Source organism: Cebus imitator, unplaced genomic scaffold (assembly GCF_001604975.1).
Source record: "Cebus imitator isolate Cc_AM_T3 unplaced genomic scaffold, Cebus_imitator-1.0 Scaffold149, whole genome shotgun sequence".
Taxonomy (NCBI): Eukaryota; Metazoa; Chordata; class Mammalia; order Primates; family Cebidae; genus Cebus; species Cebus imitator.
The window spans coordinates 982,729-999,928 of record NW_016107464.1 but is presented as its reverse complement, the minus strand read 5'-3'; the positions used below and the strand labels follow the sequence as shown (position 1 = coordinate 999,928).

The window sequence follows — 17,200 nt, the reverse complement described above, 5'->3', positions numbered from 1 at the left end:
TTTTTTGAGACAGTCTCACTCTGTCACCCAGGCTGGAGTGCAGCGGCACAATCTTGGCTCACCGCAACCTCTGGCTCCTGGTTCAAATGAACTTCCCACCTCAGCCTCCCAAGTAGCTAGTATTACAGGTGTGTGCCACTACACCCAGCTATTTTTAGTAGAGATGGGGTTTCACCACGTTGGCCAGGCTGGTCTTGAACTGCTGGCCCCATGTGATCCACCCACCTCGGCCTCCCAGAGTGCTGGGATTACAGGCATGAGCTACTGTGCCTGGCCAGTTCCTTATCTTTATTCTTACCCTGGGGGTACTTGCCACATTCACTGGATTAAAATTACCAGAGTAGAGAGCCCAGTTTTAGGACCATAGGCAATTTGGGCCTGAGAACACTAGCCTAAGCTCAGGAGTCCCCAACTCTGGGGATTCCTTCTGCCTTCTACCCACCCCCAAGCATCTCTCCTTCAAGGTGCTGCAGAACCCAGATTTTACTATCAGAGTCCCTGCCAGGTGCATGAATGTATGTGAATTCTTTCTGCTGCACTGCTGAGAGCAGTCCCTGGGCCTGGACTTTGACAAGCAGACAGTGACTTTAATTGAATCCAGATATCCATCTTGTCTGTCTTTGGAGGTATTTTTCCCAGCTCCCCCTCCCTACCCCTGATCAGCTGCCCACTGAGTATCTGACAACCTTAAGCTTTGAGCCCAGCATGGTGGCCAAGCCTCAGGGTGTTGGATTCCAGCTTAGGGACCTGGCATCCATCTTTAGGCTTTCTATTTCTTAGGCCAGGCAGACCTGGCCACGCTGGGCTGAGAGCAAAGGGACAGTTCCCATGATAGCCAAAGCTCTATTTACCTGGTCCTGCTTATAGCACTGGGGTGGGGTAGGGAACAACACTGGGAACTCCAAGGTTTTTTCTTCTCCTCGGGACATGTATCTTCCCCTCCCCTATGGGTCCTGGAGTAAGCCTGGAGTGGGCAGAGAGCCCCACCGCCACCTCCAGCTGCAGCGGTCGATGAAGTCTGGCGTTTGTTTAGCTTCTCCACTCAATACTCTAATCCTGCCAAAGACCTAATAGACTATTGAGCAGTCCCGGGGGAGGGCACAAGCATCATCCAGCAGTGTGTGTTGTTTTACAGCCGTTCCTGAGCATGCCGCTCGCCTGCAGCGCTTGGCCCAGATCCACATTCAGCAGCAGGTATGGGAGGGCAGAGGACTAGAAGGGAAGATAGAGGTGGCACAGCCCCTTGTCCCCACTCATGCCACCTGGGGAAGCAACTTCAGGCCCTTCTGATGTAAGCTCAGAGGAAACTTTGGGGTTTATCCTTTATCTTCCATATGCCCCAGTGAGGTAAAGGGACTTGCCTAGGTTCATGTCCAAACCTTCTGTCTCCCAGAGCAGGGCTTTACTGAGACACCATAAGGTTGAGGCTTGGAGGTATCCAAGAATTCCTGGGGATGGTCTGTCCTTGACGATGAGTGGAGGAGCTCTTTTTTCACCATTCCCAGGCCCTAGTGTAAAGTTCATAGAGAGTTCAAAAATAAAGGCAGAAGAGGAGACATACACTAGGGGGAACGTTTACTTAATGTATGGCCACTCCCTTTTCAGTCAGTCTTTGTACTGCTGTTAGGGCACCTATCCTGGAGCCTGAAAGTTCTCCCATAGCCATTTGTTCCTTTGGCTTTGGGATTCAGCATCATCTTTTTTAGGCTCTATGAGGAGTGGGAGTCCCTGATGAGGCAGGAAGTGTATTGTAAGATAAGGGCTTTGCCAAGCTCCTTTCTATGCTACACTTTGGCCCTACAGGACCAGTGTGTGGAGATCACTGAGGAGTCCAAGGCTCTCCTGGAGGAATACAATAAGACTGTATCCTTTCTGCTTAACTAGGACCTTGGGTGTTGTCCCCAAGCCCTGTCGTTTTGTCCCACCTCTAGCTCTCTCTCATCCCATCCCACCCACCTGTATTTGCCTGCTCCCCACTTTCCATGCACTTCCTCACTCACTCCTATTCTCACCTTGACCTACAACCAGACAATGCTTCTCTCCAAGCAATTCGTGCAGTGGGATGAACTACTTTGCCAGCTAGAGGCCACCAAACAAGTGAAGCCAGCAGAGGAGTGACAGCTGCTCCCCATCCCAGGGTGGGCCTGGGCAGTCAGGCTCCAGGGCTCTATGCCAACCTGCCTTTGTTATAAGGCAAAGGAAGCTTTGTATTTATTGGATTCGAGGCCCACCTCTCTGTACTCAGGTGGGGCTCTAAAGTTAGAGATCAGGTTACCTGAGGTCTGCAATTTGAAACACCCACCCTCCCCCCCATGAGTGTTCTTATTCCGGTGACAATAAACCATAGAGATGACTGGAGGAGTGTGCTGGCTTCCTGGTTTAGGTTGGGGGTTGGGGGAGGGGCAGAGCTGTCAGCTCGCCTAATGGTTGGACTGGGAAGTAAACTCATCCTGGTCTGGCTTTCTGGCAGGTGTACCACTCTCAAGATGAAGGCTCTCATTTGATTATGTGAATGGGATATTCCTTTATATTTCCATTTAACCCACATTTACTAAGAAGAGACTGCCAAATGTCAGATGATGGGAGTGGATGGGGATAACCTAATCCCTGCCCTGCAGTAGCTAGCGGGATAGACAGTAAAGGAAAGGGGCAGTCCTATCAGGTGGGCACAAAAGAAAAAGGGACTGAAGGGACCTTGTAGGTGATGTGCAGGGACTTTCAGAACCAAGGGAGCAGCATGTGCAAAAGCAGAAAAGAGCCTTTAAATTTCTCTCTTGGGAGCCTACCTGGTACCACCCGCCGAGAAGGGCAGCCTAAAAGGTTTGGATGCAGGAAGCTTTGGTCCTGAGGAGGGGAAGTTGGAGAGTAGGGGCGCTGGGGCAAGCACATTGAGAAACAGATTGGCACAGCACTCCACCAAATGTTTGCTGCCCCCTTGTGGACTCACGGAGTGCTCTGGCTCCAGACCCTTTTTCCAGTGGCCAGCTGGCTGCCCCGCCTGCGCGACCTCACCGGCACCTCAAATTCAGCGTGTCCAAACTGGTCTGAAACCTGGGAGTCATCCTATATCGGAATTCCCTACTTCTCCGTCCAAACAGTCGCCAACTCGAGATTGAACCTACCTACTAGCATCTCCCTACCTAATTTTTTCCATTCCTACTGCTTTTTCTCTGGTTCGTTAATTTAACAAATCATTTAACAAATATTTGAGCGCCGATCATACGCCAGACACCATACTAGGCTCCGTAGGCACCCCTGCCCTCTCAGCCCCCAGACTCCGCGGCCAGGTGCCAGAGGCTGCGGCCCGATTTCCCCACCACTCCTCGGCTCCCTGCACAAGATCTGGTTCGACAGGCCGCTGGAAAACCTCCGTGATCCGCCAGCGCCCACAGGATGAGGTCGGAGCTCAGAAGTCGGTAACTAAGGCTCTCACCTGTGCAACAGCGGCCGGGGAACTAAACTCATCCTGGTCTGGCTTTCTGGCAGGTGTAGAGCTCTGAAGATGAGAGCTTTCAACATGAGCTCCAAACTGAAGCTCCTGCTCGCACTCAAGGTGAAAACCACTGCTCCCTTTTTGCTCAGCAGGTAACGCCAGCCCTCCCCATCTTCTAAGAGCCAGATCCCTCTCCTTCAGACGCAGGACTTCTCCGACGGCTACTCCTTGCTACTCCTTTCTACCGCAGGATATCTTCCTGCCTCCCTCCAGGGCGTTACAGCGGAGACTGCGCTAGTGTCCCAGCCCCACGGGGACTGCTCCGGGGCGGCCTTGCGGGTAGTTCTGTTTCCCGGCGGAGGTGCCTCGCGGCCGGACCCTCAGGCCCCGCCCCTCAGGCCCCGCCGCGTCGGGGCGTGCGCGGCCCCGCGGCCTTGGAGCTTCTGGGCTCGCGCGCCATCTTGGCTCCGGATCGACAGTGAGGCGGCTTCGGTGAGAGCTGGAACCTGGCAGGCAGCGGGGCGCTCGCGGGTGGTGGGAGAGGGGACGCCTGCTGCTTGGCCGCAGCGGCCGGCAGGACCCTGGAAATGACCAAGTCTGTCTTGGAATAGCCCGAGCAGCCTTCTGAGTCGAGCCTCTGCCCCTGAGTTTCTGAGTGACCTGGGTTGATATGGTTCGACCCTGGTAATCTCTGGGAGAGCGGAGTCATTTCTGCTTGGGGGCAGCCCTGGGTAAGGGTCCTTGGCTGTTTCTGGGGGCCCTGGGGCGAAGGGCCTTGACCCTGTCCTTGTAATGCCCCAAGCGAGGAGCGCTCTCTATTGGTATTAGTCTGGGGTGAGAGTTCCACGCCGTGTTCCAAGGAATCCAGGATAAGCGGGACTAGGCCCCAGTTCTGGAGAGTTTGTGATGAGGGGTCCTGGCGTTATCCCAAGAGCTCGGTGTTTGGGGAATTTGGTCTTGCCTCTGGGACTCCAGGATTGGAGGTGGGGGTGTTATGGCCCTTGTAGAGGACTGGGTGTATGGGATGCAGCCCCTTCCCGGAGTGAGGCAGGCATGGCCCTTGTCACGAGATGCTAAGGACCAGGGGATACGATCCTGTTTCTGGGAAGTCTGGAACGGGGAGCAGGGCCACACACTGAAGGGAGGTAAGGGATGGTGGACAGTGACCAGGAGCACATGGCCTAGCACTCATCTGATGCTTCCGTGCAGTGGGCAGCGAGAGTCACAAGACAGCAAACTGATGGAGCACTACCGGAAAGCTGGCTCTGTGGAGCTCCCAGCGGCATCCCCAGTGCCCCAGCTACCTCCTGATACCCTTGAGATGCGGGTCCGAGATGGCAGCAAAATTCGCAACCTGCTGGGGCTGGCGCTGGGTCGGTTGGAGGGCGGCAGTGCACGGCATGTGGTGTTCTCAGGTTCCGGCAGGGCTGCAGGAAAAGCTGTCAGCTGCGCTGAGATTGTGAAGCGGCGGGTCCCGGGCCTACACCAGCTCACCAAGCTACGTTTTCTGCAGACTGAGGACAGCTGGGTCCCAACCTCACCTGACACAGGGCTAGACCCCCTCACAGTGCGCCGCCATGTGCCTGCAGTGTGGGTACTGCTCAGTCGGGACCCCTTGGACCCCAATGAGTGTGGCTACCAACCCCCAGGAGCACCCCCTGGCCTGGGTTCCATGCCCAGCTCCAGCTCTGGCCCTCGTACCCGAAGAAGGACTCGAGATACCCGATCCTGAAGACCCGCTCAGCCAGGCTGTTCTCCAGGCCTGAATGTCTGAGGTGTGTGTGTCTTTTCTGAGAAGCCCTGTGACTGCCAGACATCCCCATCAAGGCTCAAGTCCACAGAGGTGGGCCCCCTTGTCATACTTCCCCTTCTCTCTGGCATGTGGGAAGGGACTGCTGTGAAGAGTGACAGGTGTGGAGCCTCTGCCAAGTTCTGCATTGCTAAAGAAGGGCTTAACTCTGCCTTCTACCTACAGTGCATCTGAACTGCCTTCTGACAGAGGTCCAGGGAGGGATTTAGAAAATAAAGTTTCTACCTATTTGATGAGACTCTACTCAGCCTGCTATGTGGAGTGGGATTAAAGAAATGGGAGTCCCTGCCCTTACTCCCTGGGAGCTGATTGGGTGAAGAAAGAGGAAGAGCAGGCTCAGGCTGATGCTGGGAGGATCTAGTGTAGATAAGAAGCCTCAGTCAGTACTGAATATAGTTAATTCCCTGGGTAGTTTTTGTACCTTTTTTGGGTTGGTTTAGGAACACTGCCTGGTCAGACATTTCTCACCATCTGCAACATACAGTATAGTATAGTGGTTGTGAGCATGGACTTAGGCACCAGTCTGCCTGGGTTTCAGTCCTGGTCTGCCACTTAGCAAGCTACTACTCTGTGCCTTAGTGGTCTTATCCATAAAACAGGAATACAATACTGTTTATCACATAGGGTTGTTACGAGGTTAAATAAAGACATATTTGACATTTAGAAACCACCTTGGCACATAATGCTATTAAATGTTAATTACTATTATCATTATTAATGACTTACCTATCCCAATGCAACAACTATCTCACACGTCCTTCCCTCCAGCTTCCTTGCCCCGATCTCAGCTATGGAGCTGGACTCCTGCTTTGAAGAGATAGAGGCCTTCTGAACTCCCTAATGTTCCATCTTCACCTCCAGACCTATCTGTATACACATTTATCCTCAACTCTGCTAGTTTGCAAACATGGTTTTTTCTATCTTAGAAACATAACTTTGGGTTGGGCACAGTGGCTGATGCTTATAATCCTAGCACTTTGGGAGGCTGAGGCAGGAGGATTGCTTGAGCCTGGGAGGTTGAGGCTGCAGTGAACCATGATTGTGCTACTGCACTTCAGCCTGGGCGACAGAGTGAGACCCTGTCTCAAAAACAGAAAACAGGCTGGGTGCAGTGGCTCATGCCTATAGTCCCAACATTGGGAGGCTGAGATGAGTGGATCGCTTGAGGCCAAGACCAGCCTGGCCAACTTAGTGAAACCCGTCTTTACTAAAAATATAAAAAATTAGCTGGACTGGTGATGTGCACCTGTAAACCCAGTTACTCGGGAGACTGAGGCAGAAGAATAGCTTGAATCCAGGAGACAGAGGTTGCAGTGAGCCAGTATCACACCAGGGTACTCCAGCCTGGGTGGCAGAGCAAGACTCTGTTGAAAAACAAAACAAAAAATACTTCAATCCCACATCTCTCTTCAGGTATCATCCTTGCCTTTTTTTCCCTTTGCTGCTCCTTTTCTGCTTCACCGTGGCCTTAAACTCTCAGGTCAGGGGCATGAGGAAAGAGGTGACTGTTGTATCAGTAGCCGGGCGCTATGGGAACTAGAGCAGGATTATGTGCAGTAGTGAACTCTGAAGAACTGAATCAGTTGGGTCTCCCATGGATCTTGAGATTTTTCTCCAATGTGTCCAGCAGCCTGGGTGTCCAGTCGTGAGGAAAGCAGAAGGTTGGGGCTCTTCTGGGTTCACATTGTAGTAGAGTGGGCCCAGCAATGTAAGGATTTTGAAATGATACTTAACTGAGACCAGGCAAGAGGGATTCAGATGTTGGGAGAGGGAATTGGGGGACTGAAGGTCTTGATAAGGGCTTAGAGGAGGGGTGAGGTGACCATAGGGCCAGCAGGCAGTGGTCAAAATTTTAAATACTACATCCTTTGCTTTCAAAAATAGGTCAGCTCTGAGTGATGTGGAGGACCCTGGGGGAGGGCAGGTGATGAGGAGTCAGATGATATTAGAAGAGAAAACCTCAGTAGCTGCTGAGCCAGGCCTCTCAAATGCACAGGTTGTGAAGCGTCTAATACACCCCTAAAGGCAATTATGGCTGCAGTGGCAGTGACTAAGGTGTCTTGCTGTCAGCAACTGACTGACTTCCCCCATTCTCCTCGAAGCTAATTCAGGGATTTTATTCCCTCTCAGCTTCTGCATACTGTTTTTTCTCTGAACATCTTCACTTGTGTGTCTTCTGCCATCAGCAGTTCTCGGTATCACTGGATTTCCAGAGCTTTGAGGCCAGGCAGGCTACCTTGCACACTACTGACCTTTGGCTGATGATCTCATCCCATCTACTGATGGCCAGGATGGAGGGATCACATGAAATAATCATGGAAGGTAGCATTGCAAGCTCTGGAGTCCCTGGAAGGGCATTTTCTCTCCCTCTTTGGTCTCTACAGGACCCAGCTGGGGCCTGCAGGAGGAATGGCAGGGAGGGGACCAGAGACATGAGCCCTTTGGAGTCAGAAAAGCTGACCAACTTTACAAGACAGCACAAGAGTTGTGTCTAGTTCTGTCCACTCTCTCCTTAATTCACTGCAGAGTGGCTACCACCACCATAAGGTCACATCTTGGCACAAAAGGTAAGGAAATAGAGATAGCTCTTTCAAGAAGTTGGATTGTGAATGGGTGGAGAGGGGTGATAGATAGCAGGAGAAGAATGTGGAGTACAGAGAGTGTTGGTTTTTGTTGTTTTTTTTATTGTTGTAGTTTTTAATATACTAGCAGAGACTTTAGCATGTTTATAGGCTCACAGACAGAAGAAGCCAGTAGGAAAAGAGATGAAGGATGCAGGAGATTGTGGATAACTCACAATATGATGTTCCTGAGCAGGTAAAAGCAAATGGGACCCAGAAGCATGGTGGTAAGGCCTCTCAAGGGAAGAGGAGGGATGACTTCCTGTAACAAGAGGGATGGAGTTAGGACGGATATGTATGCAGATAGGTCTGGAGGTGAAGATGGGACATGAGAGAGTTCAGAAGGCCTCTATCTTCTCAAAACAGAAGTCCAGCTCTATAGCTGAGAGTGGGGTGAGGAAGCTGGAGGGAAGAATGTGTGAGATGGTTGTTGCAGTTGGGAGAAATGACTAGGGAGAGGTGCAGGAGGATGACCAGAGAGGACTAAATGTCCAGTGTAGGCTGGTAGGGTTGTTGGTCAGGGTGTGTGAGCTCTAGCAGTACCCATGGGATAGGTGAGGATTCAAAAAAAGCATAGTTACATTCTTCCAGACTGATTTTAAGATAGACAGGAATGATGGAAGATTAATGAGGAGACTAGCAAGAGAGTACATGTAAAGAAGGACCAAGGCATCCAAACTGTGCTAGGAGGGAAGTGAGGGAAAGTGGACAGGGGACAGTGGCCTGGAGATCCCCATGAAGATGGGGTGGGGTGAGATGGACTATCCTAGGACAGGAATGCTGTAGCTGTATGGGTTTCCTAGGCTGCTGTAACAAAGTGCCATAAATTGGGAGGCTTAGAACAACAGAATTTATTGTCTCACAGGTTGGAGCTGGAAGTCTGAAATCAAGGTCGTAGCAGGGCCACACTCCCTCTGAAATCTGTGGGAGAATCCTTTCTTGCCTCGTCCTGGTGATTTGCCAGCATTCTTTGGCATGCTTGACTTACAGGTGCATCATGTCAATCTTCAGATGGCATATCCCTGTGTCTCCACCCCATCTTACCTTTTTGTGTGTCTTTGTGTCCAAATTTCTTCTTTTTGTAAGGACACCACTTAATACTGGATAAGGGCCTGCCCTAATGACCTCATTTTAACTTGGCTATCTCTATAAAGGCCCTATTTCTAAATAAAGTCACATTCTAAGTTACTGGGGATGAAGATATCAGTATTTGGTTTTGGCAGGGGGTAGGCAGTGGGAGTGGAGGGCACACCTAAAGAGTGGGAAGGTATTAATAAAATTGAGGGTTGTCAGAGCTGATAGGATTTGTGGCCATGACAGTGGATAGCTGGAGGCCCTGGAGGAAGAGTCACTGAAGATGAAGCTGGTGAGTTGAGGCTGGGAAAGGTGAGGTGGGGAGCATCCTGGTGGGCAATGGAGTCATCCAGGATGGAATGTGTTGAGCATTCTCACTACCTGTCTTAGAGGTGGCAGTTTCCCTACTAATCCATGCTTCACTCCCTCCCGAGCTCTCCCCCAAGCCAAGCTGCTGGCTATTCCCTTTGTTTAGAATGCTCTTCTTCCCCCAATACTTGCATGGTTCTCTCCCTCCCTCCTTTAAGTCTTTGATAAAATGTCACTTTCATGGGGTCTACTCTGGCCACTTCATTTAAAATTGTAGTCCAGCACTTTCAGTCTTCCTTACCCTGCCTTTCCTCCCCACCTCAGTTTTTTTTAACCTCTATGATATGTACATCTTTAAAATAACACTTTTGTTTATTGTCTCCTCCTGATGAGAATGTAAGCTCCAAAAGGACAAGGATCTTTGTTTCATTCCCTTATGTAACCTAAGGATCTTGAACATCACTTGGCACATAGTAGGTGCTCAATAAATATTTAGTGAGTAAATGAATGAATATTGAGCCCCCCTAATATGGGGCCATACTCAGATCTGACCTTGTCATTTCTCTACTCCCTTAGTCTCCATGCCAAGATTAGAGGACAGGATCCAAGTTCATTCACTAGGTGGTTTTAAAGGACCCCTTTGCTTGGCCTCTGCCCATGGCTTAGTCCATCTTTGGCCTTGGACCCTAGGCTTGAACCACACTCACCCTTCCCAAGTGCCATAAGATTTCATGCCTCTGAACCTTTGTTCTTGTCATTCTGTCTGCTTGGAATTCATCAAAAATGTTCAAAGGACACTGGTGCTGGCCTTGAGCACTCCCTTGGGGCCTACCTTCCCTCTCCTTACTGTAATATTTGTCTGGCCCAGCTCTCACATTGATAGGTGATGTTCTGGCTACACTCACTTCTGACTTCAGCCACAAGGTGGCAGCATTTGCAAAGGGATAGCCCGTTCCTTTCCAGGGTCTGTGCAGAAGGCCTCAAGAGTCCCAAGACACAGAGACTAGGAATTTGATCCTTAATGTGCTCAGTGACTCCTCAGTTATTTAACAAACAGCTAATGATCATCCACAACGTGACAAATGTAGCCACTGGGCTCAGAACCCCCAACCCCACGAGGGCTATAGCCACATATGTAATTTCCCTATGGAGGCCAGGCACAGTGGCTCACACCTGTGATCCCAGCACTTTGGGAGGCCAAGGCGGGTGGATCATCTGAGGTTAGGAGTTGAAGACCAGCCTGGCCAACATGGTGAAAGCCTATCTCTACTAAAAATACAATAAGTAGCTGGTGGTGGCTCACGCTGGTAATCTCAGCTACGTGGGAGGCTGAGGCGGGAGACTGTCTTGAACCAGGGAGGCAGAGGCTGCAGTGAGCCAAGATAGAGCCACTCCCTCCAGCCTGGGTGATAGAGTGAGACTCTATCTGAAAAAAAAAAAAAAGTTTTCCTATGGTGTGACAAGGACACAGATTAGGGAAGTTTACTGCTGCAGGAGTTCAGACAGAGTCCCTATTCTAACCTTTAGGGACATGCAAAGCTTTAAAGAAAAGGAGGTGATACCTGTGTGGAATCTTGAATAGCTTAGGAGAGAAGTGGGAATGGCATTCCAGGTGAAGAGAAGGATGAGCCAAGACATAGAAGCAGCGTAGAAATGATCACTGGAGCATGAAATTCAAGGCAGAGAGTAAGGGATGAGGCTCAGAGGTGAGCGGGGGTCAGACAGGGAGGCCTGCAAGTCTGGCCAAGGTGCTTGGACTCTATCTTGAGGGAGATGAAATGTCACTGAAGGCTTCAAGGCGAGAGTTCTGTGGAATATCAGACTGTGTTTAGAAAGAGAACTCTGGCTACAATGTGGAGAGTGGATTGTGGGTACAGGACAGGAAGGGCAGTGAAAAAGCTGCTGTAGGGATCCAGCTGGGAGACAGTGAGGCCAAAATTATAAGCAGAGCAGGCCCTAAAGAAGCTCCTCCCAGCCCACAAGGGCATTTAATGCCTGGCACTTTGAAACAGTTCTTGGCCCTGGGAACTCTCTCCCTCACCATCTGAGCTACCTCAGCCTCTCTGTTCCTGAGACTCCTGTTGGTGCTATCTCAGCTCCTCTGATTATTCTAGCTGGAACCATGGTCTTTGTCAGTTTCTATATGGAGGTTCACTGTGTCCTAGGTTCCTCTATGTTTGTGGATTTGTTAGACTCCAGCTCAGCCTACACCCCAGCCTCTCTCAGTGTGACCATTTCATGCACCCCCAGTTAGGAATGTGGCTGAAGCATCACCTCCACCAGGGAGCCAAGATGAGCACTGCTCACCCCCTGTCATCTCCTGCTACTCCTTACCTGAGGCCAGTGGCATGTCTGATGCTGAGGGAACAGCATCCCCTGTAGGCAGAGAAGCATAACCTTAGGAAAGGCCTAGAGGTAGGAAAATGAAAAGATGTTTGGGGAGCAGGGGCGGGCATTGTTAGCAGGGTCTGGCAGGGACAAGTCAAGGCCTCCAAAACCAGACTCAGAGCCATAACCATATACTACAAAAAAAGGGATACTATAGCCAGGTTTTGAGCAGGGATTGAGAGTCACCTTCATTCATAGACTCATGAATATGCACAGAAACCTGTTGAATTATGCAGATAGGATGTAAATATGCATGTAAATTTGGCGCTGCCCTCCCTGTTGCTATGGAAACCAGAGAATAGCAAAGTAGGGGCCCAACACCCTGGGGAGACCAGGCTAGAGAGACAGAGGCCAGGAAACTCCTCTGTCCCTCACCCACTTTTCCCACTCATAATGTTTTGATCTCTTGCTTTGCCTTACCCTGTCATTGCTTCCTTCTGCTTTGTCCTCTGTCCATCTCTCTGCCTCCCTCTCTTGATCTTGCTGTCACTGTCCTCCTCTCTCTCTTCTCCATCTCTCCGTCTCTCTCTCAGTTGTTTTTTTCTCCCCACCTCCGTTTCTTCATCTGAGTCTGTCTCCACATTGCTGCTGCGACTGAGACAGTTTCTCTCTGATTTCATGTCTCCCCCTATCTTGCTGTCTGTCTTTAATTCCATGGCTCTCCTGCATTTCCCTGTCTGTGTCTCTGACTCACATCTCTTTCTCTGCGTCTTTATTTTTGTATCTGACTGTGTCTCTGAGAGTTTCTATTTCTCAGTCTCTCTTCCAGGCTCTCTCTTCTCTCTTTTACTCTGATTCTATCTCTCTGAACCTTTTGTCTCAATGCTTGTCTTTATGTGATGAGAGGGACAAGAAGCTGCACATCTGCCCTTACCTGATGGGGTGTTTTGTTCCTTGCCCAGTTGCCCACATGTTCAAGGATTCCTGGCCACTCTCCCACATGAAATCCTGTTTCGAGTCTGGCCCCATCACAGTACTGGCATAGGATCCTCCTAACAGGCCCAGGCTGGCTACCAAGACACCAGACTCCTGCCTCAGCCTCTGCCTGCCCAGAGTTTCTCCCTCTCTGCCTCTGTATTCCCAGTGCTCTTGGCTCGAGGCTGGCGGGTACCTTGAGGCAATGATGTGCTGGGAGTAGGGAAGTGAGGGGGGAGTCTCAGTGGCCCACCCATCTGGCTATTTGCCCAAGAGCTGATGTGAAGGGTCTGGCCAGGGCCCAGGTGTGGTAGCATCTAGGGCTAGTTGAGACCAATTCTGACGCCCAAAGAATACTGCTTGCTGAGCCACAAAGTTGAGCAGCAGCCTTTCCATAGTCTATCCATGTTCCTGCCTGGTACAGCCTCAGCCATTCAATTCCTTGTTTGGAGTCCTCTGTTTGCCCCTCCTTCATTTGGTTTACATTTGATGAGCACCTATTCTACCCCATGCCCACTGCCTTCACAGGTCCACAGTGACATGGAAATGACATCTGGATTTCTTGTATTTGCCCCACCACCACTACCTAGAAGGAGCTTTTTGGACCAGGTGAAGAACACACACTCTTCAACCCCTGCAGTTTCCTATCCCTGGTGGTCTTAGCTTAGGGGTGCAAGGCTTATGCAGCTGCCAAAGTCATGGGTCGAGATTGAGAGAGACAGAGATAGAGACAGAGATAGACAGAGCCAGAGACAAGAGAAACTAGATATGTGGAGGCAATGTGCTTCCATACAGGGTTTGGGATGGGGTATGGGAGGCTCAGAGCAAAAGCTGGCATAAGGATGGGCCAGGATGTTTTGAGGGCAGGTAAGCAACCTTGTATGGGGGTAGAGGGCTACCCTTTCAGTTCTGAGCTTTGGGCAGGTTGCGTCACCTCCAGGCAGGCACTAGTTATGGGCATCTGGCCTCAGTCCAGTGTGGGGGCGGCTAGAGAAGTCAGGACAAGTCTCCCCTCCTCTAAGAAGCTGCCAGGCTGAGCCCCCAGCTCTCCTGCCCAGCCAGAAAGGGCCGTAGACAGGAGCACTCACCCCAAAGATTGTGGTTCACCTATGTTCAGGCTCAGGCATGACCCTGCTGCCATGAATGCCATATTTGAATTTACCTCCCTGGACACTCCCACCCTACTTCACCTGGGCCAGTTGTGCCTGAGGGTTGGAGTAGGGTCATGCAGGGCTCTCTATGGGGCTGCAGGCAGGGCCAGATACAGGGAGAGCCAAAGAGATCAAGAGAGAGACAGTAAAAGACAGAGACAGAGGATGATGTTGACAGAGAGATAAGGAGAAAGGCTGTGACAGAGGAAACATAGACATCGACTGGGAGGAAGCCAAAGCCAGCATATGAAGGGGGCTTTAGCACCTACCAGGCCTAGCGCTAAGCACTTAATTGGATTATCTCATTTAACTTAATCTTTTCAACAGTCCTAGGAAATAGGCAGTTATGATCCCATTTTACTTCTGAGGTAATTGAGACATTAAGTCACTTGCCTGAGGCCACAAAGCCAGTAGGTGGTAGAGTAAGTATTCAAACCCCTCTTTCTCTAACCAAAGAGCCAGGGAGAGAGACAGACATAGAGAGAGAGGCAGGCCCAGATTTCTACACCAACACTCGGGGAATCTGGGAATCCTGAAATCTCTAGACAGCTGTTCAGGAGGAGGGCCTTCCCATCAGTCTTACAAAAGTACAGCTTCTGGTTCTTTCAGTAAGAGACAAAGACTGAGACCTAGAGAAAGAGATACATCCAAGCAAGGAGAGAGATTCCAGGCCACAGAATTCCTTATCTGACCTTTTCACTTCCTGCTACCCTGGTGTGCAGCCTGTCCTGCCCCTGCTACAGTTCTGACCAGCCAGCACCTCCCTCTGGCAGGGTCTCCCTCAGGCTTTGAGATCTATTTTCCTCCACATATTTATTGAGCATCTGCTAGTTGATGGGTACTCTTGTCCCACATCTATCTCCTCCCTTTCTTTTTCACTATGGCAGAATCATTCTCGGCTAACTTCAACCTGCTAGGTTCTGCAAAAAGGGATTATTAAGTCTAGAATTTGGGATGTCTCAATATGAAGAGGTTAGCCTGGTATACACTGAGCTTTTCTGAGCGCAGAGAAGAGGTCCCCTGAGGTCTGGCTTTGGGTGCCTTCTGGTTGGAGGCCCCTTCTAGTTGGTTTGAGGAGGAGGGTCAGCAGCCCGGCTGGTGGGGTCCTGGGAGAGCTGAGCTGTCAACGGCAGGGAGGATTGGGGTGAGAAGAAAACCAGGAGCTATCCTGGGGGAGCCGCGGAGTCAGCATTATGGTTTCTAATGTCTTAGCCCTGGTTTCAATTACCCCTAGGGTCCCCAGGGTTGCCCAACCACTGCAAGCTCCCTAGTTTGAGTAAGGCTCAGAACTCTCCTGGGAAGACCAAAAACCAGGGGCTCAGGGATGGAAGTCTAGGGGCCTGGGAGGAGCTTTTTGATTCTTCTGCCTGACTGAGAGAGGCCCCCAACCCAAGCAGGGCTCCAGGGAACAGCAGGGAGGCTGGGGAAGGAGGGGTCTGCACTCTACTCACAGGCCCCTGTGGAGGGGTCTACAGCAGCCTATTCCATATCCCCAGCTTGTTCTCCTTGGCCCCAGCCCACTCCTGGCTGCTAAAAACATGGGCTCTTCCTTGGTCCCACCAGGCTGCGTTTTGGCCTCATACAACCCTGATTCTTCTATCTCAGGAGCTACCACACCTTCCCTGTCTTCTGGAAGTCCCTCATCTTTCCTGTTTTATTTTTATTTTATTTTATTTTATTTTTTTGAGACAGAGTCTCATTCTGTCACCAGGCTGAAGTGCAATGGCGCAATCTTGGCTCACTGCAACCTCCGCCTCCTGGGTTCAAGCAATTCCCCTGCTGCAGCTTCCCAAGTAGCTAGGATTGCAGGCACCCATCAACACGCCTGGCTAACTTTTGTATTTTTAGTAGAGATGGGGTTTCACCATGTTGGCCCAGCTGGTCTCGAACTCCCAACCTCAGGTGATTCACCTGCCTCGGCCTCCTGAAGTACTGGGATTACAGGAGTGAGCCACTGCACCCGGCCCTTTATTTTTATTTTTATTGATTTATTTTTATTGATTTATTTTTTACAGCTCCTCTACCCCCAATTTTGTTGTTGTTGTTGTTGAGATGGAGTCTCAGTCTGTTGCCCAGGTTGGAATACGGCGGCACAATCATGGCTCTTTGCAGCCTCTACTTCCTGGGCTCAAGTGATCCTCCCACCTCAGCCTCCTGAGTAGCTGGGAATATAGGTGTGTGCTACCACACCTGGCTAATTTATATATTTTTTTTTTTGTAGAGACACGGTCTCAGTAATGTTGCCCAGTCTGGTCTCAGACTCCCAAGGTTATCCGCCAGCCTTGGCCTCTCAAAGTGCTGGGACTACAGGCATATATCACCACCCCTTTTCTCTCTTTTCATCATGGGTTCCCAGAGTTTCAGTCTCAATCCTCCCCTCCTCTTCCTTTCTTATCACACTCCTTCCCTGTTCTCTGATCTATCTCATCATCCCCTAGCACCATCGTAATGCCCAGGTCAGTCTGAGACCTGAATGCTCAAGCCTCTAGCATGTGCTGAGTACAAAGCAGGCTGGGAACTGTTGAACAGGGGCTGCCTACCTAGCTGTCACACCACAAACCCTTCAACTGAACATGTCAAGTCCCTTCTCTCTCCCAAGCTCAGTGAATGGTAGCATCATCTCCCAGTCTCTTAAGCCAAAAACATGGGAGTCATCTGTACTTTTGTACACAATGTTCCCTCTAGGCCTGGCACATAGTAGGCACTAATAAATGTCTGTTGAACTGAATTTAATTCAGTTTTCTCTCTTGGACTCCCCCTCTGCCTCTGTCTATTTCCCAGAGAGTTGGTGATGCTGGCATTCAGTTTCCAAATCTCTGACTTTTCTCTGCCTTCCCAATCACCATGGTTGAGTTTCTGGGGGAAAGTTGGGACCTTTTTTTTCTCCCCGCCTCTCTCCTACTTCCGGGAATCACAGGCTGGTGGGAAATAGAGCCATGGGAGGTGAAGGGAGGGAACTAATCTTGGGGACACGTGGTCCTTAGGCTTTCCTGGAAATCCCAGCCTTGTTATCTGGGAGGCAGCTCTATAGCAGCAGAGAGCAAGGTCAGACTCTGGGCTGGTACCAGAGGGGACAATCCTTTGAGGACAGTTGCCTCCTCTGTGAAGAATGCTGGGTAGGTGGGATCAGAGCCCACTAGGGTGGGAAGGTAGGGAGGGACTTTGGCTTCTGAGTAGGGCATTTGTTCATGCGAATTTTTGCAAAATGAAAAATTGTGTCTGTGATTTTGCAAATGTATGCCCCTGCTCGCACCTTCTGACACACATAGTCCTCTGACTCCAAGTTTGTTCATTTTCCCATCTCTGCCCCCACCTCCCACTCTCTCTCCCTGTCCCTCTTCTGGATCCTCTGTTCCCGCTCTCTCCACCTGCTTCTCTTTCCACACTTAGCCCAAACTCTGGGATCACCCAGGGGCAGGGTGCTTGGGAGAGCAGACACAGGACTAAGTGTCCAGGGAGCCTGTTCTCTGTATATAAGGTGACATGGGAGATCCTCTGG

The 17,200-nt window shown here is 50.6% G+C and overlaps 2 protein-coding genes across 4 annotated transcripts in view; both read left to right on the top strand.

Moving 5' to 3' along the window:
- Nucleotides 1–2,358, top strand: part of DCTN3 (dynactin subunit 3) — a 6,957-nt gene extending 4,599 nt beyond the window's left edge. For both annotated transcript variants that reach the window (XM_017542997.2, XM_017542995.2), the window contains 3 exons: nucleotides 1,136–1,194; nucleotides 1,804–1,863; nucleotides 2,029–2,358. In XM_017542997.2, coding sequence (XP_017398486.1) covers nucleotides 1,136–1,194; nucleotides 1,804–1,863; nucleotides 2,029–2,118 — 209 coding nt within the window. In that variant the 3' untranslated portion in view covers nucleotides 2,119–2,358. The remainder of the gene's footprint in view (nucleotides 1–1,135; nucleotides 1,195–1,803; nucleotides 1,864–2,028) is intronic.
- A 1,435-nt stretch (nucleotides 2,359–3,793) lies between these two features.
- On the top strand, nucleotides 3,794–5,481 carry RPP25L (ribonuclease P/MRP subunit p25 like). Of its 2 annotated transcripts, none has more exons than XM_017542998.2 (2): nucleotides 3,794–3,925; nucleotides 4,643–5,481. In XM_017542998.2, the coding sequence occupies exon 2, from the start codon at nucleotides 4,674–4,676 to the stop codon at nucleotides 5,163–5,165; it is 492 nt and encodes a 163-aa protein (XP_017398487.1). In that variant the 5' UTR covers nucleotides 3,794–3,925; nucleotides 4,643–4,673; the 3' UTR covers nucleotides 5,166–5,481. The 2 variants fall into 2 exon arrangements, with proteins under 2 accessions (XP_017398487.1, XP_017398488.1); XM_017542999.2 differs by lacking the exon at nucleotides 3,794–3,925 and adding an exon at nucleotides 3,932–4,164.
- Nucleotides 5,482–17,200: the final 11,719 nt, after the last annotated feature.